The sequence below is a fragment of the Sebastes umbrosus genome, chromosome 19, assembly GCF_015220745.1.
Source record: "Sebastes umbrosus isolate fSebUmb1 chromosome 19, fSebUmb1.pri, whole genome shotgun sequence".
Taxonomy (NCBI): domain Eukaryota; kingdom Metazoa; phylum Chordata; class Actinopteri; order Perciformes; family Sebastidae; genus Sebastes; species Sebastes umbrosus.
Window position 1 is genome coordinate 5427013 of NC_051287.1, and position 25639 is coordinate 5452651.

The window sequence follows — 25639 nt, forward strand, 5'->3', positions numbered from 1 at the left end:
TCTGTCATAAAAAGTGATAAAAAATTTATAAAGAAAGTCATAGTATAGTAATTCAATGGGATAAAAAAGTCATATTTCGAAAAAAGTGATAATATAGTCTGTCATAAAAAGTGATAAAAAAGTGATAGTATAGTATTTACCAAAAAAGTGATAAAAAGTCATAATATAGTATTTAGAAAAAAGTGATAAAAAAGTCATAGTATAGTATTTAGAAAAAAAAGGAATACAAAAAGTTATATTATGGTATTTAGAAAAAAAAAGTGATACAAAAGTCATAGTATAGTATTTAGAAAAAAAGTGATAAAAAAGTCATAGTATAGTATGTCATAGAAAGTGATAAAGTCAGTATAGTAAGTCCAAAAACGTGATTAAAAAAGTCATAGTATAGTATGTTGAACAAATGAAAAAGTCATAAAATTATGTTGAAAAAAGTGATAAAAAAGTCAGAATAGTTTGTTGAATAAATTTATAAAATCTCATAGCATAGTATTGTCATAAAAAGTGATTAAAAAGTCATAGTATAGTATGTCAAAAAAACTTGATCACATTTATGACAATATGCTAATACCAGTTTTACAGAACAATGTGTTTATGTGGGTACTATAATATGCAATTCTGATAATGACGAATACATTTGTTGGTTCGTATTCATGATATCAAGGCATTCACTGATTTTAGCCCTTGAGTGGACATTTAGCTTTTTGTCCAGACACAGAGTAATAGATCCAAGGATTTGGCTCTGGCTTATGGCTGCCCATATACTTTACATTTTAAGGAATAAATTGATCATTTTGAGAGACATTTCACTAAAATACAAGAGTAAAGTCTGGTAAACTCAATATTAGTCCCAGTCTGACACCTTCACATATAATTACAAATTGATCCTAATCTGATTACTGGGTATTTTCAGTATGCTAGAACTCAAACAAAAAGTGAATAGTCTAGGCAGCCTCATGTAGTTTTCAGATTAAGATGGTTTATTAGGGCATATTTTAATCAAATAATCACAATTTTATATAACAATGTGTGCTGCTGCATCATTGGTCCATCATGTTTATGTCAACAAGTCAAGTTTACAGCTTCCTCAAGTTAGGATTCACCCACTCCAGTACTTCAATTCACTTCAAATTGTTATTGCCGGATTGCTCAGCATTCACACTATTGCTCTCCAATAAATAAAAAAAATTATTCCGTTCTTATACAGATATTAAGCTTTTTTTTTTTTTTTTTTACAATTTTACAATGCAACTCAATGGAGAAAATCTTCAAATCCTCTTAAACATACTCCTCTTTGAAATGATACTGCTTCCGCATACTTTTAGCTACAGACTTCATTTGAACTTTAAACGGGTTATAACACTTTGAACTATCAAGGTGTGATTCAGCTTTTTGATAACTTTCATAGTTTTTGAATTATTACAGTTTAAGTTTTATATTTATAACGGGTGTTTATTGAGTGGTGACATCATTCACACTCTATTTTCTGGCAAAAAACCTTGTAGGTTCCACAACTTCCACTCCTCATACACAATTAATACATTAAAACATAGATATTTTTGTCTTCTTTCAATGATGTGCCCATTTAAGCAATAGGCCTTTACTTTTGGAATTATCTGCTTCAAAACACCACCTCACTCTCATCCACTGCAATGTTAATTCACCTCTGTCCTGAGCAAAAACAAAAATGTGGAGACTTTTTAAACTGCCAGTTCTCAGTCATTTTTAACTTTATCCACACAAACAACACGTCTACATCTTCATCAAAGTCCTGGGGGGCTAAAACTGAACAGATTTAAGGTATAGAACTTATAGTTTTATTTGTGGGTGTCTCTTTCATGTAGTAACTTTTCTGTGTGTTTCTGCAGCAAAAGTTGAGCCTGGTTCAACTTTTTGGTTGGACGACCCTGTGTTCTTTTGCTGGAGCCACATGTTGCCACATACTGTTGCTTCCATGCTCCAATATGCTGATGTTGACTGATGGATGGATCCACGTTAATTCCAAAGCAGGGATTGTATCACGCAGAAGTCTGAAGTCGTAGGTTTAGGTCATGTGATCAGGACCAGGTCTCACTCTGGAATTGGCGCGTCCTCTCCATGGTTGCAAGCATCTGCTCGGCGTCCTCGGCGGACACACCTCCCTTCTGCTGGAACACCTCTTTCAGAGCGTCACACACGCTGGTTGGCATCTCTTTAGCACTACTGTATAGAAGAAAAACCCCAAAAGATCAACACTGTATATTCACAGCCACTCAGTGTTTGTACTGTCCCTTTTTAACACTGAACGGATCCCTGAACAGCTAATGTGAATAGGAGGAATGATCAACGTTTATAAGCACACCTGACTATTGTTTTAAGACAGATTTGAAAAATTGTGCACCTATCCTAAATACCTAGATGTGGACAAAGTAGAAGTTTAGTGTTGGTGCCTTGAACTCACCCAGCGATGTAAAAGCAGGCACTTCTATTGGCGATCAGGTCCCACAGGAGCTCAGCGTTCTCCCTCACACGGTGCTGCACGTACACTTTATCCTCCTGAAGTACAAAAACATTCAGCTTCATTATTAGCCACAAGGATATACACAGCCACAGTCAATGCACGGTGGGGATGGGTGCAGTATTTACAGTGCATTCTGGGTATTGTAGGAAAGGTTTTTATATACTGGTGCTTACTATCTGAAGAGTCACTAACTAGTGTATAGAGTCAGTGTGTCTGACCTGGTCTCGTGAGAAGGCAGTGAAGAGAGTCAGACGTCCAGTCTTCATCATCTCCTCCCACTCTGAACTGAAGTAGAAGTCTTTGGACTCAGAGCGACAGCCAAAGAACAGGACGTTGGCTAAACAGCAAAAAGAAAAGGAGGACATGTGTTACGTCAGAGCTGCGAGATGATGTGAGGTGAGGTCATTCGTTTAGAAAATAAGAGAGAAATTCAGAGAGGTGAAGGACCGTCTCACCGTCTTTTCCCTCAGCAATCCTCTCTTGTACAGCCGACCTGAAGGGTGCCACTCCTGTTCCAGGTCCGACCATTATCACAGGGGTGTCCTTGTCTTTAGGGAATGTCATGGTTCCCTTCTTCACCCACAGAGGCACATACACTTCCCCTGCAACCCAATTTAGTACGACACAAAAAAATTACCTTTGAGATGTAATGCCAACAGATGATCAACATTTTTTTGCATCAGGACGAACTTATTCCCCAAGTTATGAGGTATTTTTTATAAACTGTAGGACTTGATGAGGATTAAAGTATTCAGTTAAAACACGGCTGCTTTCCAAAAATTGTAATTCTATAAATTCTTAAATAGCCGAGTTTATTTTCCTCATCTGCAGAGAAAACTGTCTTATATTAGAGATGGCTCTTTATTCCTAATTTCCACAATTTTTGAGACAAAAGGAACACAATGTATGTATGTCTGAAATGAACACAACCTCCAGCTAATCAGAATGAAGTCATCTCTGTGGCGGTGATCTAAGCACTTGTAAAGTGTGGTGAGATACCTTGTACGGGGTCCAGGGAGGCTAACCAGGTGGAGCAGAGGCCTCTTCGTGGTATAAACATCTTGGTTTTGTATTTAACCACAGCTATCAGGATCTGGAGCCTGTGTGGGTGAGCCTGTGTGGAGAGAATAAGTCAACAATTCACTGTGATTTCACACAGCTTTGCCTAATTTATCCAGTTGAAACACAGCATATTTTCTATTTTCATAGTTGTCATGAAGGACGAGCTACCTTGAGAGAAGAGGCGATGGAGAATGAGCGAGGCTGGATCTCAGGGAACAGATCTAGGAGGTAGTCTACTTTGAGTTCTGCTGTAGTATGGGGGAAATCTGCCAAGACCTGCAGCAGCAAGAGCACAACACACTAAGCAGGTCAAAGGACATGTTTATGCTACATGTAATCCTACACACAAAGGCTTTAAAATAAGTAAAAAGCTAAATCAACGGCAAAGTTTTAATTGGAAAAGTGTAATATTATTTTTCCTTGACAAGACTCACCTCGAGCGCGGTGCGTCGAACCCGCCTGCAGTAGGTGTGCAGGTCGTCCTGGCCTGCCGCCGAGCTGAACTCGACCAGCTTCTCCTGCTCATTCTCGTTGGTGGCGAAGGTAGACAGCAGCTCAAAGTAGGAGCGGCGAGGCACAGCAGCGATGTCCAGGTAGCTCTCCACCAGGTGGCGCACAGTGCAGGGCTGAGGAAGCCTGGCCGGAACTGAGAAGAAAGAGGTTTATGATCATTTCAACGAACCATCTGACAGGGTCAGGTTAGTGGAATATACTCTTACATCTAAAGTCAATCGTAGGCTTACTTGATTTGTTTGCTATGAACCAAAAGTCATGAATAATGCACACAGTGGAAAAACACACAGACACAGACAGACACCTACCTGCAGTGTTGTCCGTGGCACTGAGTGTGAACCTGGCCTCTGGATCTAATCTCAGTAGTTCACAGAATTGCTCTACATCCTCTGATGTGTTACATGGATGCATCATCACCACATCACCAGCAGCAAACCTACAAAGCAATACCACTACTAATGTGTCATGTTGAAAGTGTTACAGAAAAGTTACAGGGCTGACTTGTAAGACTGCGGTTGTGACTTTATTTAGACATGTTGAGTTTCCGTAAGATTAACCTAAATGGGTGCATATTTGAACTCGAGATTACTTACTCAATGTTGGATCCAGTGATATCAAACTCAATGAGCCTCACATCCTGAAAGTGCGACATGTCCGTTACTCTACTATTGGACACTAGTTTGGCAGGAAATGGATGGGACTGGGAGGCGACAGTTTGCTCCGTAGGAATCCTCCGCCTGTCATCTGTTGTCTCTTTCACATCATCCAGGAAGTGGAAAGTGTACGTTGGAGGGAGCCTGCCACAAGAATCAAGCAACACAAAACCCAAACAGGAGTTAATAATAGGCTTTTGAAGGGCACAAAATATCTATCGAAATATGCAACCACAGAATGAGATACTGTGTCAAATCAAGAGGATACTCACGGTTCATCTTCCCTCAGTGGAACCAGGTTAGCCAAAGATGGGTACAGAGCAAACGCTTTCTCCCAAAATGACGTGAGCCACGGGTCGATCACAGCGTCTGACCTGGTTCAAACACATTTTGAGGTAAGCAAACGCAACGTCCACGGTTCGACTCCAGCTTTCTCCCCACTTTCCCAGACTCGCTCTACTTTGCTGATAAATTCTGGACATTTCCATCAGTGAAACAACAGTCATGTCAAGCTCACCACGCTGCTCTGAGCTTTAGGTACGGTTTTAATTCACACATTTTCCCCCATATCTTACAGTAGACAAATTTGATAAAGATACCTGGAATAAAAATGCATTCTGCCCTTTATTTTTCCTCCCCAGTTTATGAGGTATGCCATGATTCACCTGCTCCTTCTCACACGTTGTCTCTTACCCCAGGTCATGTTGGTCATCTGCCAGCCCAACAGGCAGCAGCACACTGGCACCCAGCTGCTGAAGGCGCTTATGAAGCTTCTTGGCCACAAAATTGAACCTATGGGTGAAAGGGGGTTGATGCTTTTATTAAAGAGTAATTCTGAATGTGTACTGTGAGATCTGTAAACCTGAAAAGTACTGACTTAGGATAGGAGGAGTCCCCCAGGCCCAGTATGGCACAGTCCAAGCGACTTAGAGAGCCAGCAGGCAACGACTTCCTAAAGACAAACCTCCAGAAGTTCTTTAAACAAAGAGAGAGACGCACAGTAGAAGTGAACAGGGTCAGACATGAACTAAGTCATGGTTTTTCTTATTTCAATGTATTTGTCTGGAATAAAATAAGATCAGAACAAAACTATTGATACAAGATATTTTAAATTGAAAACATATGCACTCATCAAGTCAATATTCAAGGCAAGCACATCCATGCATCTATGGTTTTCCACACCGATTACAGAAACAATAAAAGGGATAGGACACCCAAAAACTAAATTAAACTATTCTTCCTCTTACTGTATGTCTTTTTTGTTACCTTTTAATTATCCATCTGTTTTATTACCTTCATATTGTCAGGAGGGTCTCCTTGGCCGGTGGTGGAGCACACAAAAATCACCAGAGACTCTGAGATCAAGTTGGCCTGTTAGAGGAGAGGAGATACCTGTGAGGCAGGGCTGCAGAGTGTGATAGTGTAGGTAGACTGTTTGGGATGCAATAAACTCTCTATCGATAATGCTACATTGTGAACAACAGGGAATGACAGGGAACTGAGTTCAATCCCTGGATCTGGTGCTTTAACTATAAATAGTCAGAGCAATAACAACCCCCTGTCCTTGCTATACATAATAACAGCACACTCACCACATTGTAGTTATCCAGAGGCGACACTTGAACCTGCAGATGCCTTCTCTGAGCCTGCCGTGCGATCCTCTGGGCCGTGTCCTGGGCCGTACCTGTCTGGCTCCCATACAGGATGAGCAGACTGGGCTTTGACATTTTCACTGAGAGAAACAAAGTCACATGGACTTGGAATTATAAAAAGAATACTAGAAAGGAGTTAAAGGTCCCATATTTTAAAAAAGTGTGATTTTCATGTTTTTTTTTATTATAAAGCACGCTTAAGTCCTATATAAATACTGTGAAAGTATCAAAACACTCAATCCACAGGGAAATACACACAGCCCGTATTCAGAAACTCTGCATTTGAAGCAAGCCGTCAGGATTTCTGCCCATTCCTGATGTCACAAATATACAATATTTAGACCCTTGACACAATTTTAAACATAAACATTCTAAATGTGTCCCAGTTTATTTCCTGCTGCAGTGTATGTGAATGACAACAGCTGACAGGAAGTACACATGGACCCAAGCTGTTGCCTAGCAACGCAATTCTGTTGCAATTCCGTCAAAATGCGCTAAAACGGAGCGTTTCAGACAGAAGGTGAATACAGGTATATTCAGGCAGACAGAATGAGGAAAATAAAGTGTTTTTTGAACATTAAAACATGTAAACATGTTTTAGTAGAAACACAAAATACAAGTATGAACTTGAAAATGAGCATGATATGGGACCTTTAAACACATGAAACATATAAAGAGCATGACAAGAGGAGGATGTAAGTGCCAGTGCAGACAAATGAATAATTAGACATTTCTTATATACACAGAGTCCACAGAACATAGTTGTGATGCTTTATAGTAGTACTCATAAGGGGCTATTCCCTACCTTAATTCACGACATTAGTTATTACATACACTGTATTTGACATTACATCACTGTGTAGTTAGCTGGATAGCAAATATGGTCAATTCTTTTGGTTCTCCTCTATAAATCTCATATATGACCACATACCAACAAAACAAGATACTTACCTCTGCTGTCTTGGTCACCTTAGACTCTAATAAAACTACAAATACAACATTTAACAACCTCTAAGTAAAGAATGCAGCTCTTCTTTCTAAACATCAGGGCTACACTTTACGGCACAGCTTTACGGCAAGCCAGCTTCATGTTGTGATTGGCTCCTGAGTTGATGCTGCATTCAAAGCCACACATAGAAAATCAGAGATTCGTGTTTTCTACTTGAAATACTTTTCAAGATTCAAGAGTTTTATTTGCCATTTGCACCTATGAGTACATTGGAACTTGGAATGGTAATTAATTACTATTAACCGCACCTCCATTCTCTGTTTGAGAAAGAACGTTAACCAAAAAACAGGATGTAAATCTAGCTGGAGGGGGGCTTTAAATGTTGGTAACCCTCCTGTACACTTTAGTTTTCTATAGTTTACACTTATTAGTTTCTCCTCAGTGAGTTTTGTTGATCTTTTGACTTCATGCACATTGCACACACATCAGCAAACAGATAAATAATGACACATAGCTTTTGTTTCATATATCATACTGAATTTATTTGGTATTGGTAGTACATTAGTTTCTATTTCTAGTGCACACATTAGTTAGTTGCAATCTCGATGATCTCAGTTTGTGATTTTTTCCATTTTTTCCATGGATAGTGACTTAACAGACATTTATTCAAATGAAAATCTTCGAGATTACTTTAACTTCAGTACCGTCAAACTTTGTCTTTATAAAAGTTTGCCTTAAGTCATCTTAATTCACATTTCATATGAGTTACCAGTGGTGAGGGTTCAGTTGCTGCAGATCGTTTAAATACAGAAAGTGGCCAATTGGAAGTTATGTTTTAGAGATTCTGTTTATTTCTTTAGAGTACATTAGTTGTTGGGGTTTTTTGAGGGGGGCGGGGGATGGGGGGGTAATTACTGAAATATTTATATTGATTGGATAATTTTCCTGTTTTGTTTTATTTGTAGTTAAGTTGGCAGTGTTTGTCTTTGTTACACTTTTGTTTCTAAAATGGTTTGATCACCCTTTATATATGTTCCCTTTGTCACTTTCAGTTTATGTTAAGTTAGCATAGCCTGAGTTATGTTCTGTTTAGTTGACCTATTTTATGGGCAAAGAACTACATTGCTAATTTTGTTAATATGTTAGTTTCATTTTTGGTTCAATAAAACCATATTTTTTTTAAAAACCTGTGACTCCTCATGCCTAGCAGCTCGGTCCCTCACACTCAACATCACATATTTCAGTACATTTCCAGATGTTGCTGCCTGTGTATGAGCAGTGCAACACAAAGTGTTAATATTGACCAAAAGGTGAGTACAGGAAAACACATATATATTTTATATCACATTGTTTGTTGACATGAAATGTCTGATTTGTATAGAAGTGAAATCTCTCTCTCACACACACACACTACATTTACATGTAAAGATATTTCCTGAAACATGCTGGGATGTCGAAGTTAAGAGCACTTGAAAGCGTACAATAGATTAGTGATGGCGACCAACAGGTGATGTGTCGTTAGTTCATACATATGCACCATTTATAGCAATTCAAATAAGAGCGGGATCAAAAAGATAGGACAGAGACAAGTGAGAAAGAAACTAAAGTGAGGTCCAAGACTGGATTATAATCCAGGTAAGCAGGCGTCTGCCCAGGGACCCCAGACCCATAAGAGTCCCCAAAAAGGCTCAGCTGGACTCTCTGGCAAATGGGTTGCAGTCATTTGATTGACTTTGTTTGGAGAAATAGGAATATATGCACGACTGATTGCACAATCCCAACTGGCATGATAAGGTTATAAGTGTCAAAATGTAGTTTTAAAAGGGTACTCCACCAATTTAGCATTGCAATTTCAAAAGAAAAGAAGAGTCAACATCAGCAGAGGCTGAGAAATACTGACTTTTATGGGGTGTCCAGACCGCCAGTGTGAGCAGCGCAGTGATCTTTTGACTGTATATTGACATACCAGCTGCATTACTACAGTTTTAATGTCTGTATCTGTAGAAAAAAAGTAAAGATTTATTTTTAAATCAACCCTTCCTGCTTCTGTTTCAAAATAAAAGCCCTCATTTATTTTTTTCTGTGGTAAGAATTCCTTAATTTGTTAACACAAGGCTTTTATTCTGAAATATGTGCAGGACAGTGTTGTAGAAAATGCAGTGACTTGCACGGCTCCATGAACGAATAAAGTACCGGGTTTTAATTGTCGATTATTACTATTATTTACATATTACCACGCGTTTCTTAACCTTTATCTGTCTAAGATAAATATAAATTACATTTATAATGAAATTAAATGGCCATTATGAAAGGAAAACTCTATGTAGAAAGAAAGAGCTGGCAGCAGCAGAAACGCTACCGGTGTGGACAACCCACACGTGGGATACACAGCAATTCAGCAAGGCAGCCGTCACGCGGACAGTCTGGACAGGCCTTTAGTCTTTAGCATGGGACAAGCTCCAAAATCACTGGATCTTACATTTCCCTTAAAGCAGCTCAATAGCGTCTTTAATTAGTTGGGTAAACGCCCATGTTGTTAAAACTCCATACCCCTCTTTATAATGTAGACTTCCTGTTAAAAAAAAAAAAAATCACAGAACACATTATACAACTGTACAGGATGAGTAGTACTCACAACTAAAACTAAACTTTAACAACTGAGTTCCCCTTTGGGATCTTCATTATCTCATTGTGCTTACATGGTGCACATTTATACATGTCTGTGTTTCAGATTACCACACAGCAAACCTGGGGCCATGTAATAGAGAATTATAGTAATATAACATAGAGGGAGAGGGAGGAACTGGGGCTGTTAACACGGGTTCAGCACCTCATTTTTGACCTGGGCAGAAATTAGTTTCCTCTCAAATTGTCTTGATATGCATTGATATAAAATTCATCCATATTAACACTTGATAAAATGATTCCAGCAGGCACAGAGGGACCTGGACGAGGAGGGAAAGAAGCCTCTGGCAGTGAGGGCGAGACGAGGTGTGTAATGGATTGAAGAGCAACAAAGATGACGTTGCATAAAAGCAAAAACAATCAATAGAATATGTTTTGTTAACTTATATAAATGTTGGACAGGTACTAGTTGACAACACGAACAAATGATATTATTTAAAAAAAAAAAAAAAAAGAGATTTCCAGAAAAAGGCACACATCAAGTGAGAAACTATAATAAGGCAAAGAACAGTCAGTCAGTGAGTGGTGGAGTCCACTTGGCTCTAAACAATAATGCAAGAAAATAAAATAAAATGTATCAAGTTTAAGAGAACATCAAAATAAAACAGGCCAGTGATAAAACCATTAAAAATAATTCTGTTCAGACTTGCTTCAGCATATACATCACGAAGTACTGTTTGCTTAATACAGGAAAGTGACTCAGCTCTTCGAAAACCCGCCAAAAGCTTTTCTATCCATGATAAGATCGACTTACAGCAGCTTTATGATCATGCATAAATAAAGAGAGATGCAGTCGGTGACGGAGTGGCACAGTGCAGTTGGTCCTAGCTGTGGTAGAGGCGTATGTGCTGGGATATGTTGCTACGACACAGAGGGCAGGTCTGCAGAGCGTCGCTGCAGACCTGACAACAGCACACGTGACCACATGGCAGGAAGATGACCTGAGACTGGAGAGAGGGACAGACGAGACACAATCAGTCGTCTCGGGTTTCATATTTGCACTTCATCAGTCAGTAAATCAAGATTTCAGAAACACAATTTTACAGAGAGAGTTTTAAAGCAGCGACTTTCACCTGTAAACAATGTTGATATGAAACAACAATAACAAGTGTAGTATTTTATCACCGAGACTGATTACTTCCTGGTTTTGCTGAGTTGTTTTTTTTCTTACCACGGTCTCCATGCAGACCACACACTCTGAGGTCCCTGGTCCATCCACAGGGCTGGGGGCTGAGGGGGTGACTGGGGTCCCCGGGGTGAGTGGTGGGCTGGGCATCTGGAAGGTTGAGGTGCCGGGAAGCGACAGAGGGGAGCAAGGTGCTGGAGCTGTGGGGGCAACTTCTACCTCTTCATCCTGCTGGACATCCTTACAAGCTCCTGGTGGGGGAGGAGATACTGGCGGGGGAGGAGATAGTGAGTGAACAACAGCAGCCTGATAGGTTGTCTTTTCATTAACTTCCCATGAGTTTCAATGTCCTACACATCGTCCTCATCCTTTAAGTAGGTTGAAAAATATGTTTTTGGTATTTAAACATTAATCCATTTGTAGAATTTAGTTGAAATCTTTAACAAAAGCTCTCACTTTTCCTTCTTGTAATTCAGTTCTGAATTTAATGGGTTTAATTTTCCATTATTTATGTATTTATTTTTAATTTTAGTTATTAATGTTTGCATTTATTTTTTATTAATCTATTTTTATTTATTTATTGTTTTTTTGCATTTGTTTGTATTAATTTTATATTAATTTTTAAATATAAGTATTTATTTTTTTCATTTGTTTATGTATGAATGCATTTACCCCTTATTTATGAAAAATATATTTTTGCTATTTAAACATAATTTTTTTGCTATTTAAACATTAATCCACATTAAACATTGAACAAAAACTGAACATTATGAGCTTCATAATGTCCATGTTGATTAGTTTCAGCTTTTGATAGCTGTTCCTCTTTGTTGATGCTGTTTGACATGCTGCATGTTATTATGATTGTTGAGACTTCATTTTTTGTGACCAGTGTGAGCAAACATGATTTTTTTCTTGCTCTGAAAACACACACACACATACACACCATGTTCACTACAATTGTATAATATATAGAGATGTAGGGTGTGTGTAATTTACCTTCAGGGTAGCGTTCCCGAGCCCAGTTCAGAAGAGCTTTCTGGATTCCTATTTCATTAATTCCAAGCTGAAAACAGAGAAATGAACAAAGCTGATTATTAAGTAGTTGGCTGACATAGTATCACATTTTAAGTGGAGTAGTGGAATATAGTTTTTGTGCAGTAGCTCAAGCCTACACTTCTGTAAAGTGGCAACTTTGTGTTGATAGCTGATGTTGAAACTGAGTGCTACAGGATGTGGTGAAAAATCTCCATTTGAAAGATCAAAGTGTTTGACTGACAGTACTGTGTTAGTAATGTGTTAGTAATGATGTTAGAGACAGACCTTCTTGAGGTCAGAGGAGTTCATGTGGCGAAGGGCCTCAATTGTCACTCGATGATGAGCCAGGACGGGCAGGTAGTGCTGAGCTGACAGTCTGCATAACAAGTTGACCAACTCTTTCTCCACGCCCGCTTCCTGCAATAAGATACAGTTTAACAACAGCACAGTTTGGTTTTCAGATGTTTCCGCATGTCTGCTCTGTACCGTACCTGCATGCGCAGTGACAGGGGCTTGGCATCCAACAGTCTCTGGTACTGGATCATCCAGTAGTTCTGCTGGTTGGACGCAGACTTCAGCTCCATCTCCGTCTGGAAAACACAAAGCGATCGCTGGTCTCATTTAACCACTCCAGAGTGAGAAAGAAAACATGATGTGTGTAAATGACTAACAGAGGGCAAATGTGAGCAATCTCTGCCTCAACAATAGCACCATTTTTTTTAACTTGTTACACAATTGCTTGACACTGAAAGAGAAGAGAAATTCCCAGCGATGTCCACTGAGGTCAAAGCAGCTGTTCCTCACCAGAACCTGCCGCAGCTCCTGCTCTCTCTGGTCTCTCTGCTTCAGCAGCTGCTGCAACAAATCACTGAGAGCTGTTCTCTGCTCCACCAGAACCTCCTGCACACACACACAGAAGGTAGGGTGACAATACACACTCATCAGTAAATACAATTGAAAGACTGAAAATAAAACCAGCCTGGCTCTGATATGATCAATATAATGATTATTATCACTCAATCTAAATTAAGTGTTTAATATCCTTTTACTTCTGATTATTTTCTTGAACCATAACCCTCTGAGACACACAATAGACCCACTTTTTTAGGGGAGTACAGGGGGTCTTTAGGGAGAGATAGCAGGTCAACAGTAGATGTCACATAGAAGTGATGTACATCATCTGAAGCTGGGAACCTAAAGATTAATTTATGTCGAGTTGTTCTAGTTATAAATCTGTAATAAACATGAATAAATTAATTAATTATTCTAAATTAATTGTGAAAGGGTAAAAGGGCTTAGAACATTGGGATCAACGTATATGATTTCCATCCCCATGCTCTATTGTGTCTCATAAGTTGTTGTAACATTTTTTGGGTTGATACCATTTGTTACACAGATGTGGTGTTAATTTAACCATTTTTTACCACTCGAGAATTAATAAAAATGATCAATAATCCCTCAAATATACCACATTAAGACACCAAGACCTCGAGGAACACCATAGAAAAAGCCATGCTGTGATTTGGTATCAAAAACTTTTGACATTTGCATTCTTCGGCGATTGGATGGCGAGCACTTCTGTTCTGTAAATTAGAATTAAGCTAGGAAAGCTGAATGCTCTAGGTCTATAGTTTGTGACTGTAAAGTTTCATGAGGCTGTGATTATCCTAGAGGTCACCACAGGTCATTTTATACAGTGAGGTCAAGTTTAAAAAAATGGTCTCACTACAATGAAATGTCTACTATGGGGACTAACATCATCACACATGAATACAGTTGGGCTCATTGGATCCACAAGTCTCAGCTTTACGGTGATACCCAATTTATGTAATTCCAAGACTGTTTAGGGACCCCAGTATGCAGAAATATTCAAATACACCATTTTAGAATAAGCGAAAATAACACATTTATGCATGTGATTATCATAAAGTGGGCATGTCTGTAGAGGGGAGACTCGTGGGTACCCATAGAACCCATTTTCATTCACATATTTTCAGGTCAGAGGTCAAAATTTAGCCCAACTTTGAAGCGTTATTTAGCCTCCTTCCTGACAAGATATCATGACATGGTTGGTACCAATGGATTCCTCTGTCTAAAACTGAACCTACTACAGCGTCTGAAAGAGTAAAGTCGGTCAGGATCGCGGGTCTCAGAGGGTTAATGTGTACAATGATAAATTGTTGCCATGGAGCAATGACATGAAAATAGCCATAAGAAATGATATACTAATCAACAGGAAAAAGGAAAAAAAAAAATCAAGTAAATGTAAAAGGCAATGACAGAAGGCGGTGACACCCACCTGCAGGTTCTCCGCATCCAGATTGCGTCTTTTAATCTCCAATTTAGTCAGCTGCTTTAATTCACCTTCTATGAGCTTGATCTGGGGACAGTGGAGAAGCAAACATGAAGCTAGCAGGGAGAAGGGACATGCTGCTGAATGCAAAGTCAAGATGAAAACCTTGATGAAATGATTTTCTGTCTTTAGGTAATATTAAACAAGGTTTCATGGGTGGCTGACTGGTAACCAAAAAGTTTAAAAAAAATTACTTAATAAGTATGAGTAAGAATGAGTTAGCTATGAATGACATGACAAAACAGGAAAAAGAAATGACAATAATGCCTGGTGTCCGCAGTCTGTATTTTCATCGTTACCAGCGTTATTCTGTCTCTTCTGACAGCCGGGGAGAAAAGCAAGTGTGTGACCACTTACATCTCCGTATCAGTGACCTAAACAGTTGTTAAACAGCAAACCTGTGGGTTCCTCACTCTACATCAGTGACCTAAACAGTCTAAAACAGATCTAAAAGCAACATTCGCCAAAAAGCAAGTCATTTGCATCCCTGAGAGTAAAAAAACCCCCAGAGACAAGTGACAGGTTTGACCCTCACTCCACCCATCTCCACACAGACCTGGTTGCGGATGTAGCCGTGGACAGCATCCTTCTGCAGCTGCAGGGCCTGGAACGCTGCTTTCTGCATCTCCTCCTGCGGAGAACAATCAGAGGACATGACGCTAAAACTGGTCAACTTTATCCCCAAGTCAACTTTCAATGCATTCTGGCTGATACATGCAGCTGTTTCCCAACCCACTATTAGTCCCTAAGCTTTGTCTGTCTGGTTACTGTTGTCCCATGCGTGTTTTTGTTGTCTGGCTGCTGCTCATAAAGTGTGATTTTGATTCACACTGAGTTAGATTTCTCCACCAGGCTCTCATGAAACTGGTGACAACTACAGAGGACACATCCAGGCACAACGTACCTCCTGTAAGATGTGGGCGATGGCTTTAGATTTGTCCAACACTTGGAGGGACAGCATCTTATCAAACCTCCTGTCCATACTCTCCATACTGTTATAAGACAAAGGGAGAAAGAGAGAGACCACACACTGAGTTTACTGTTTTCACTCACAGCTTAAGATTTGTTAGCTCAATGCAAGTTGGCAATGTTAAAATCCATCTGCTCAGATCTGGTGTCTGTGCGTGTGCATGTTTAACCTTCTGTAGGCCTCAGACACCATGCTCTGTCTGCGGAAGTCACTGGCCTCCTGGAGGAGGCTCATAACACAGCCGTCTGACAGCATCTTCTGCATGGCCACTAAAAACACATGGAGAGGGGATAGGATTTAGAGGAAAAGAAGATTTGTTGTGAGGGAATGAATGCTGAATGAAAAGTGCTGAATGAAATGAACAGCATACCATACTACAGCTTTAATAGGGTTCAAAACATACAACTTTTCCAGAGATTGGTGTGGGATGCAAGGCCATGAGGTCGTTAAAATCTACAAGGTTTATCCCCTCAGGAGCATGAATGTGCTCAGCAATTTTCATGACAATCTGCTTATGAGATATCTCATGTGCAAGGTTGACATTACACCCTGATGGTGGCACCGGAGAAAAACTAAAAGGGTTCAACCTCTGGGGGGCATGAATGTACACAGTAAACCTTTCCTGAGTGAATTTTGTACCAACAGTAGTGCAAGATTAAAGATCGAGGGGTTCACAAAAATGATCAGGAATCATCATCATCATCTGAGGACCAGGAATTTTCGCAGCATATTTCATGGCAATTGGAAAATAATTGTCAAGATATCTTGCTCTGGACCAAAGTGTTGGATGGCCAGATGTTTCCCCCCCCCAAGAGAAATTGAATGTTTTACACTAGCAGCTCATTAACTGCTCCATATAGTTTATTGTAAATATGTAAATTAATAGAAATACTTGGAGCTCTTTACATGCTTCTTTTGCCTGTTTTATGAAAGTTACAATAGATCACTGGCAAAATAAAGTTTCCATTGTTTATGAAAAACCGGGGTACTCCAGCCATGACTCTGTGCAGAACAATATAAAGGTAAAGTACATCAGAGAAGCTGCTTACCTGCCACCTCCCTCTTCCTTAGTGAATTGGCTTCTTCCTGTGTGATGGCAGTCAGATGCTCCATACGGATCCTGAGGGGAATAGTAATGCTCTGCTGACTTTTTACAGTAACCATGGGTGTAGCTTTCAAAACTTAAAGGTGCTATATACGGGATTAAGAGCATTAATAGATCATCAACAACTATTGTCTATGTAAAGATATAGAGGAGTAATGTCTACCTGAGCAGAGAATGAAGTTTCTCTCTCTTTAGGAGTCACTTTACGGCCAGTAGGGACCACACGAATGATTACAGTGAACCACAACATTTTCAAAGTACTTATGACATGTGAGTATTGAAATCTGAACCTCTCCTTTAAACTAATTTTACAGAATAGATTTTCTTAATAATATTTTTAATTTATTTTTCCACTATTGTATGCTGTTTCAAGGTTTTGTTTTCTTATAGGGAGTAAGGCCTCCTGTGTTCTGTCATCGTGATAATTTTCCTTCTTCCGGAGAGCATCTGGAAAGTGCTATATAAATAGGTTCAGTCTGGTAAGTGGAAAACAATCGGGTGAGTGCTGCCATGTGTTGGAGAGCCTCATATCTCTCTGCTGTAATAGATCAGCAGATTATGGATCAGTGGTCTGTGTACACTCACCGATCTTCCTCCATGGCTTGAAGAAACTCTGCACTTTTTTTCTGCCTGGAGAGATAAAAAATAAATATATTACAGTTAGCATTAAGTAACACACGCCAACTCCTCACAACAAAACAAACAGTACATCACGTAGCCTGTTCCTTCAGGTCCTACCTGTTTTTATCCATCAGCATGTTGCTGATGCGACTGCTGATGCCGTCTTCAGCTTGTCGGACTTTCTCCAGCACCACCAACCTCTCGGCCTCCTGAGCCCTCTGCTGCTGGCTGACCCCCAGCTCCAGACGCTCCTGCGCCTAAACATCAGATAGATTATACACCTTTTAATTTGTTTTACTGTGTGTCAGACAAAATAAGCAACTTGAAAGCACAATGTTGTACTCGGTTGACTTGATATGATCATTTTATATTGTTTTTAGATCAGATAAAATAGATCAATCTATAATGAAAACTGTACAATGAACTCTATAATGGAGCAATGCCAAAATGTCCCCTCAGCTCGCTGTTAATATCTTGAAAGACAACATAGTTTGCAGTTTCAAAACAACAACAATGAGCTGGGAGGATTATCCAAATTAGATAACAACGACATACAAAGACATAGCTCCATTGAAGAATCAACAAAATGCATATTTATCGATGAGCACGTACCAGTCGGACTGAGTTGAGGATGTTTTCCTTGCGGGAGGTGTTCATGAGGATGAGCTGGGTGTGCTCTTTTTTCTTCTCTTCATTGTGGAACTCGAAGGCCAGCTTCGCCTGCTGCTTCTGCTCCTGAAGGACGGAGGGACAAGTCAGAGGGCCCTGTTAAAAAACATCTATAGCACATGGTCTAAAAGCAAAACAGTAAAGTTACAGACCTCAAAACCAAAACAATGGAGCTGAGGGGAACTGCAGAATTGGGTTTGTCATTAGGAGTGTCCCCTTTCACAGTACAATTGAAATGTGTGCAATAGAGACAGGCTGAATCTAACATTGAAAGTGACAGTGGAGTCCTGTACCTTTCTCTTCTCAAAGTCGCTGAATTTGTTCTGCAAAAGAAAGCCAGGAAAGATTGTAAGAGACTTCCAACCGAAATGACGGAGCCAGGTGAAAAGCACTACGTAGTCATAAAAGTGACTTTCTTGTCATGTGTGTTTGTGCGTCACCTACTGTACCTGCCATGACTCCTCCAAGCCATCAAAACAGTCAGAGGCCTGCTTGCCACAATCGTTCTCCAGCACCGGCAGGAGATACTGGGATGGGGGGCAGTACTCCTCTCCCATCTCTGAAAAGAAAACCAAGAAATCCAACATTATTCTCTTATACAGTCTAATACATTGATGTGAGTACTATAAAGTAAACCATCACCGGCGCATAGGAAGCGTTGGATGCTCTCGGTGCCCTCTGCACACACAGACGCAGGCGGGTAAGTCATCATGGCAGCATCAAGCGTAAAGCTCTGTCACAGCACACACACAGGCTTTGTTTAAAACCATATCTACGTTTTTAGCCTTCTTGTATTCCTGTAAGTTTGAATCACGAGACACACACACCTCTAGGGTGCGGATGAAGACCATATCTTTGGGGAGCTGGATGATGTTGTTGTCACTCACGTCCAGGGTACGCAGGCTGCTCAAAGAACCAACCGAGGATGGCAGCTCACTGAGACAGTTACCTATACAGATACACAGTGATGTAAGAAAACATAACCAATTCCTCTCATGCATGGGAGGAAGCAGGAAGCATCATACCCTTCAAATTGAGCGTCTGCAGAAGCCGCAGATCCCCGATGCATTCAGGCAGGACCTTTATGCGGTTCTTCTCCACGTTCAGAATCTGACAGGACACAGAATGGAAACACGCAGATGATGAGTAGCATTCATTCATCACTCATTTCCTCTGTATCAGGAGGAGTTCGGAATGGCTTTACCTGCAGTGACGTCAGCTTCCCAATGTCTTCTGGGAGTGAAGTGAGCTTGTTCTCATGCAGATCCAAAACCTTTAGAAGCAGAAAGATTCAGTAACGCCTGAGTTTAGGCTTCTAGCAGAAAAGAATCTGGTCTTTTGTTAAACCATCATAAATATTTCATCGTCAGATGGGACACTTGCTCACAGGTTGACTATCAGAAAACCTAGCCTTACACTGCTTTCTGTTGGAAACGGGCAGTGGAAAGAGAACTGTCAACTAGACCAAACTAGCCATCTTCACAAATGTCCAAAATGGACAACTGGTTTTAAAAATCATCGTAATATGCTTTTAACAGGCACTTCAATTTCCCATCATGCTTGTTTCTTGTTTATATTACCTTTAAAGTGGATAGAGAACTGATGTCACATCCTTTGGGCAGAAATGACCTCAGCTCATTTTTATGGAGGATAAGGACCTGAAGGAGAGCAACAGAGGACATGTCTGACTGCTCAGCCAGAGACACACACAAATACTGACACAGGGGTGTTTTATATACATTGGTGACACAGTATTTAATATATAAATATAATAGAAATTAAATGTACTAGTATGTCTTAATGTTGCATTCATACCTTCTTCTGTAGCACCTTGCAAATGGAAAAGATACTCGAGGGAACCTGTTGGTAGAACAGACCATTGATGTCATCATCTGCAGTACTAATCACACACTAATTAATACAGAAGTTTACGAACAGATAGGGATCCACTGACACCGATACCGGATCGGATATTGGGCCAATACTGACTCAAATACCTGGATCGGGTATCGGTGACAATGGATCCGATCTATGAAAATTATATTCTATGTTAATACACATTATATACTGGAATATTAATTCCTGCTTAAATTTTGACCAACTTTTGCTGCATTAAAAAGTTTTACACTTGAATTGTAATCCCTGTTAATTTTGAACATTTTTTACCAAGTTACTGGTGCATGATTTATTATTTTAATAATAAATACAAATTCTGTTACTTTTGAAGAATTTATAACGAGTTGCTGGTGAATGATTTATTATTTTAATAATAAATAAAAATTCGATTAATTTTGAAGATTTTTTACTAGGTTGCTGGTGTATGATTTATTATTTTAATAATAAATAAAAATTAAATTTGTATAAATAAAATAAAAAAAATAGTTTTACAATTAGGAAAGTAACGTTTAAGTCCAGCCTGACGTTGCCTGTTGTTGTTGTCTCCTCTAAGGGGTCCCTGGTCCCAAAAAGTTTGAGAACCCCTGCCGTAAGGGTATGAATAAAATCCCCAAAAATTCAACTATATAACTTAAGTAACTTAATAGTACCTTTAAGTTGTATTAAACCTGGCATTTCCACTTTTTGTCACAAATAGTCATCAGTGAAGCTTGCCTCCCACCTTTTGACAGTAACATACTCACCTCTGAGAGCTCACAAGCTGAGATGTCCAGGATGTCATCAGCACCTGCCTCCTTAGACTGAAGGACAAGGAATAACACTTAGTTTGTTTGGAATACACATTTGTTCTTTTATTTATTTTACCTTTATTTAACCAGGCAAGTAAATTAAGAACAAACTCTTATTTACAATGGCAGCCTGGCAAAAGGCAAAGCCTCTTGAGTGAAGGAGGTAGGGAGTGTAAAAAAGAATATCTAGAGTTAAAAAGACAGCACTGATATACATGACAAACATTACATAATATGACAACAAGCACTACATAAAAGAAATGCAGACAGGCACACAATCAACGGACAGTACCAGACAAACAGTACCAGGCATTACTGTAACAGAATACTGATTGACCGGGCCCTGGATAAGCAGCAGAAACCGAATAGATGGATGGATGGACATTTTCTAACATAAACACATTCTTCTTACCCGGCACATTTGATATTCCAGTCTCTTCTGGGAGTCCTCGCTGGGTTTCCTCTTTCTGAAGAACAGAGGCATCCTGAGTCCTGCCTGTCCGGCTGTCTCTCTGCCCGCTGGGTTTCCCTCCTGTCCCTCCACGACAACAAGAGCAGCTCCAGAGGACTAAGGGACAATTAGGAAGCACCGACAGTGCCCGCACACTGCAAAGTAAGAACATTTTGACTAATCAGATGAAGCAATACGGCTTGAAATTATATTAAAAGAACCCTTTAGAAGTTCCACAATATGCCATATGGTGACTGAAAACTATAATTAAATGACTGAATAATTTTTTCTCCACCAACTCCTGAGAAAAATATCTGGCTCTTTAGCTGCTAAATGCTCCGATATGTTCACCAGCTAGTCGCTAACTTTGTCTGTCAGCTGTTACACTGGTAGTGTACAGTGCTGTTTAGCTGAAAACAGCTGCCTGCTATGTCTAGAAACAAAGTTAATGAGAGCAGTTTGAGGTAAATCCAAGACAAGTCTGGTGATAATTTATGTGGGTTTGTTACTATGAGAGACACCTTTACACTGAGTCAGGCTTTAAATTATGTAAATGTGTTGATTGCATACATACATTAAATATAATTGTGTTTACTTTCACTTTTTCCATTTTCTTAGCTCCATTATTTCACTGCTGTGTTCTCAGATTTCCAAAGTGTTTTATGGCTAAGGTGTGGCATCTTTGCTGAAATAAAGACAACCTCTGCTATCATCATATTCCAGTATGTTTCAATCTGCTCTACTGGGGGAAAAACATTGCGATAAATGTGCAAATCACATGTAGGCCAGCATTTATTAGTAGTAGTAAAAGCCAACCATTTGATTTGGGTGTACAGGGAGATGAATTATGAATAAGTACAGCAAAAAAACAATAAAAAAAGCAACACTCCCAGGCAGAGGGTCTGAAATACAACCCTCTTGGACTTCTCCACTCAAAAATGGAGAGCGGACAAAACAAAAGAAATTGTCAAAGCACAAAAACACAAATCATGTGGTGAGATAATCTACTTGTAAAATCGTTTTACGATACAACCAATATAACCAGGACTGATGCAGAAAATCAAGTGGTTGGTGCTGGACTAAACTTCAAGTCAAAGTCCATCATTTTATTCTAAAACAAGTTAAGGCCTCAGAGGCACATTTTTACTCCTAAGAGGTCACATGTTTCAATGGTATCCCTGACTATATGCAGGTCAGGAGCTATTATCATTTTAGACACTTTCCTCCCCTTATCTTATTAAAGATAAGAAAAAAGGTAAAAACAAATGTGTGAGGACAATGGGATATAGATAAGTAATCAGGGTCTGAAATATATATTTTTGTATACTTGTACAGTAAATATGCATATGCACGAAAAGAGGCATGCGAATGCTGTAATACTTGTGGGTCATAACTCAGTTAACTCAGTGCTCTGGAGAACTGTAGGTCCTCCATCCTCATCCCTGACTATTTTTAACTTAGGAATTGCTAAAGGTCCCATATTGTAAAAAAGTGAAATTTTCATGTCTTTTATATAATAAAGCAGGTTCAAGTGCTATATAAATACTGTGAAAGTATCAAAACGCTCAATATACGGAGAAATACACACAGCCCATATTCAGAAGTTGTGATTTGAAACAAGCCGTTAGGATTTCTGTCCATTTGTGATGTCACAAACATAAAATATTTTAGACCATTTCACAGTTTTAAACGTAAACATTCTAAATGTGTCCCAGTTTATTTCCTGTTGGAGTGTATGTGAATGACATCAGCTGACAGGAAGTAAACATGGACACAAACTGTTGCCTAGCAACGCAATTCCGTTGAAATGCACTAAAACGGAGCGTTTCAGACAGAGGGGTGAATACAGGTATATTCTGGCAGACAGTATGAGGAAAATAATGTGTTTTTTTAACATTACAGCATGTAAATATGTTCTAGTAGAAACACAAAATACAAGTATGAACCTGAAAATGAGCACGATATTGGACCTTTAATATAAGGAAAATCTATCTGACATGGCAGCTAGGACACCTGGAGTTTTTAACGTGCCACAGCCACAACATTTACCCTGTATTTGTCAGGTGGCAGGTGCAGAAGCTAGTAATATTTCTTAAAGGTCCCATATTGTAAAAAGTAAAATTTTCATGTCTTCTATATCATAAAGCAGGTTCAAGTGCTATATAAATACTGCATTACCCTGCAACATTTACCCTGTATTTGTCAGGTGGCAGAAGGCTAATTTAATTCCCTGTGAGTAATAAACACACCCAGGACCAGAATATCTGAAAGTGAGGAGCTGAAAAAAAACAAAAAAACAACAACAACAACAACAACAACAACAACAACAAGCTTTTGTTTTCTTTTTGACAGGTTGAGGGGAGAAGAAGCAACCCAATTCAGTTACTACTACTGAGACACCATAACCACTCCTCTTGAGATACTCAACACACACACACACACACTTGTCTTTTTTTATATATTTACTGTACTGTTATTGTTGTTATTATATTTATCTTGTCCTAATTGCGTGTTATCACTATTATGTAGTCATATTATTTCTTTATATTAACCTTGTCTCTAGGTGGAGGCTTCAGATGAGCCCAGTGTTTTTGTGTTGCCTCTTCCTGCACTGTATATTATTCATTTATTTTATTTGTTTTGATGTATAGTCTTAAATTGTGCAAAACAAATAAACAAATAAAAAACTGAACTGCCTTTATTTCCAGATTATAGGTAGAAGCTAGTAAAACTAGTTGGATGCTCTTCTTCATAGCAACCTCATGAGTATTAGCTCGCTGTACAGTCAGTATACTGTCAGCTAGCTTCACACAGACAACAGCTTAAGTTAGCTTCCCTATGACAACTTAACATTACACTAAGCTAACACGAGCTAACTAACACAACTAGCACGACAACAATAACCCAGAAACCCTACCTAACCAGAGTCAGATGTCATACTCACAGGTTGTATGGTGATGTTGTTGTTTCACTGCTCCTCTCTCTGCTGCTGTGTAACCTTATCTGTTAGCTGTTAGCTTAAAAACACAGTTAAAAGGGGGAGTTCCGGGCTAGAAGGTAGCCCTGAAATTGCGACATCTGATCTGAGATTTGCAACAACAACACCTCTCGCGAGACTCGCTGCCCGCTGATCAGTCGCTGACCTTAACAATCTCGCGAGAGTCTACTCAACTCACGGGTTCCCTTCTTCTACCCTACTTATTGTAATCATAACAATAATAGCTGCAGTTTATCTTCTTCTTTTGGTTATTAGCGGATTGCAGATGATGCATATCGCCCTCTACAGAACGGAGTGGGAATATAGTGACATCATTTTTCTATAAATATATATATATATATATTTGCGTATATATATATATATATATATATATAAATAAATATAATATATGTATATGATATATATATGAATATTATGTATAATATTCATATATATACATATTATATATATATATATATATTATATATTATATATATATTTATATTTATATATATAATATTTATAGAAAAATTATGTATACATTACTTATGTCACTATATTCACACTCCGTTCTGTAGAGGGCAATAACAAATATCTATATGTATATATATATATACATATATATATATAATTTTCTATTTTTTTGGGCCCGCCACCACCTTCCCTCTTTGGAGGACTAAATTTACTTTGTTTTCTTTTTTTTTCTTTTCAAATTAATAGCCAATGAAGGAAAAGAAAATTGATAATACTAATAATAATCACAATCTTAGTCGAACTATATTACTTTAAATGATATTACTATATATCTGCACTCCCCCCAGCCTCCCCCCTTTTCTATTAACTTATTTGTTTATTTAATTTATTATTATTGTCACTTTCTTATTTTTGTACTAGTATTGTTTCTTTTTTTCTTCTTTTTTTTTAATTCTATTCTTTCCTTTTATTCTTTTTATTCTTATTCTTATTTCTTTTCTTAATTTTATTTCAATTTTGAATGTTGAAGTTGTTTTCTCTAGTGTACTTAGAGAGTTGGTTTATAAACTATTGTAATTACGAAAAAAAAAAAAAAAAAAAGCAGAGGGGAATATTTTCTATTTCATATGCAGATTCTGTATGACAATAAACTTGCATGTTAGCAGTTTGTCCACTAGAGGTCACACTCTGCCCATTTTGTGGGAATCACAGAGTGCAAAGTGGGAAACAACAATATGCCTGCACATGGTAATGATTACAATCTTCTTTTTTTCTTAATGCTTTATGGTCATCTCAGCTGTTTGCAGCTGGATCACAGTCAGACTCACCTGTGCTTTATTCTTGCCCGTTAACTAAACAGATGAGTTCCTCCAACCACAGTCTTCACAATATAAATCTATTCTAGTCAATAATACTAACCATTCAACCTCTGAGACTCCCTGAGCAGCACCATCCCAGACGATAAAACTCTGCTGTGTGTATTACAGACCTCTGCAGGTGTGATGTAGGACTGTGGTTCCGGCCATAGGCTTAGTTAGACCACAAGAGGCACACAGAGCGGACTATAAATAACCACATAATTAAAGGCGTTGACAGGGAACTCTCATTGTGGTTAGAACAGTTTCCCCCTGAGCCCCTCTTTGGTTAAAAAAGTCTCACTGCAC

At 38.9% G+C, this 25639-nt stretch overlaps 2 protein-coding genes across 4 annotated transcripts; both read right to left on the reverse strand.

The window, feature by feature from the left end:
* Positions 1–956: 956 nt before the first annotated feature.
* On the reverse strand, positions 957–7468 carry ndor1 (NADPH dependent diflavin oxidoreductase 1). The gene is made up of 15 exons (XM_037752673.1): positions 7329–7468; positions 6318–6457; positions 6019–6096; positions 5603–5700; positions 5419–5517; positions 4998–5099; positions 4666–4869; positions 4381–4508; positions 3994–4205; positions 3728–3835; positions 3497–3611; positions 2953–3099; positions 2716–2834; positions 2438–2532; positions 957–2199 (listed from the first exon to the last, which is right to left on the reverse strand). Exons 2-15 carry the CDS (start codon positions 6450–6452, stop codon positions 2055–2057), a joined length of 1785 nt encoding a protein of 594 aa, XP_037608601.1. The 5' UTR covers positions 6453–6457; positions 7329–7468; the 3' UTR covers positions 957–2054.
* Positions 7469–7841: 373 nt separating this feature from the next.
* Positions 7842–24127, reverse strand: lrsam1 (leucine rich repeat and sterile alpha motif containing 1). Of its 3 annotated transcripts, none has more exons than XM_037752670.1 (25): positions 23970–24127; positions 20987–21180; positions 20530–20586; positions 19706–19750; positions 19471–19548; positions 19095–19163; positions 18916–19000; positions 18718–18839; positions 18533–18623; positions 18340–18449; positions 18184–18213; positions 17834–17956; positions 17339–17478; positions 17186–17230; positions 16545–16615; positions 15665–15764; positions 15430–15517; positions 15082–15156; positions 14472–14552; positions 12977–13072; positions 12664–12762; positions 12458–12589; positions 12134–12200; positions 11183–11406; positions 7842–10958 (listed from the first exon to the last, which is right to left on the reverse strand). In XM_037752670.1, exons 2-25 carry the CDS (start codon positions 21056–21058, stop codon positions 10836–10838), a joined length of 2223 nt encoding a protein of 740 aa, XP_037608598.1. In that variant the 5' UTR covers positions 21059–21180; positions 23970–24127; the 3' UTR covers positions 7842–10835. The 3 variants fall into 3 exon arrangements, with proteins under 3 accessions (XP_037608598.1, XP_037608599.1, XP_037608600.1); XM_037752671.1 differs by having other exon boundaries at positions 23943–24115; XM_037752672.1 differs by lacking the exon at positions 14472–14552.
* Positions 24128–25639: the final 1512 nt, after the last annotated feature.

Coding starts and splice junctions, on each gene's coding strand:
- lrsam1 (XM_037752670.1), bottom strand. CDS start 21,058: ATGCCTCTGTTCTTCAGAAAGAGGAAACCCAGCGAGGACTCCCAGAAG. Junction 18,450..18,532: donor CCAACGCTTCCTATGCGCCG/GTGATGGTTTAC, acceptor TTTTCTTTTCAG/AGATGGGAGAGGAGTACTGC. Junction 18,214..18,339: donor GCTTGGAGGAGTCATGGCAG/GTACAGTAGGTG, acceptor TTTCTTTTGCAG/AACAAATTCAGCGACTTTGA.
- ndor1 (XM_037752673.1), bottom strand. CDS start 6,452: ATGTCAAAGCCCAGTCTGCTCATCCTGTATGGGAGCCAGACAGGTACG. Junction 5,701..6,018: donor ACCCTCCTGACAATATGAAG/GTAATAAAACAG, acceptor CTTTGTTTAAAG/AACTTCTGGAGGTTTGTCTT. Junction 3,100..3,496: donor CTCCCTGGACCCCGTACAAG/GTATCTCACCAC, acceptor ATTGGGTTGCAG/GGGAAGTGTATGTGCCTCTG.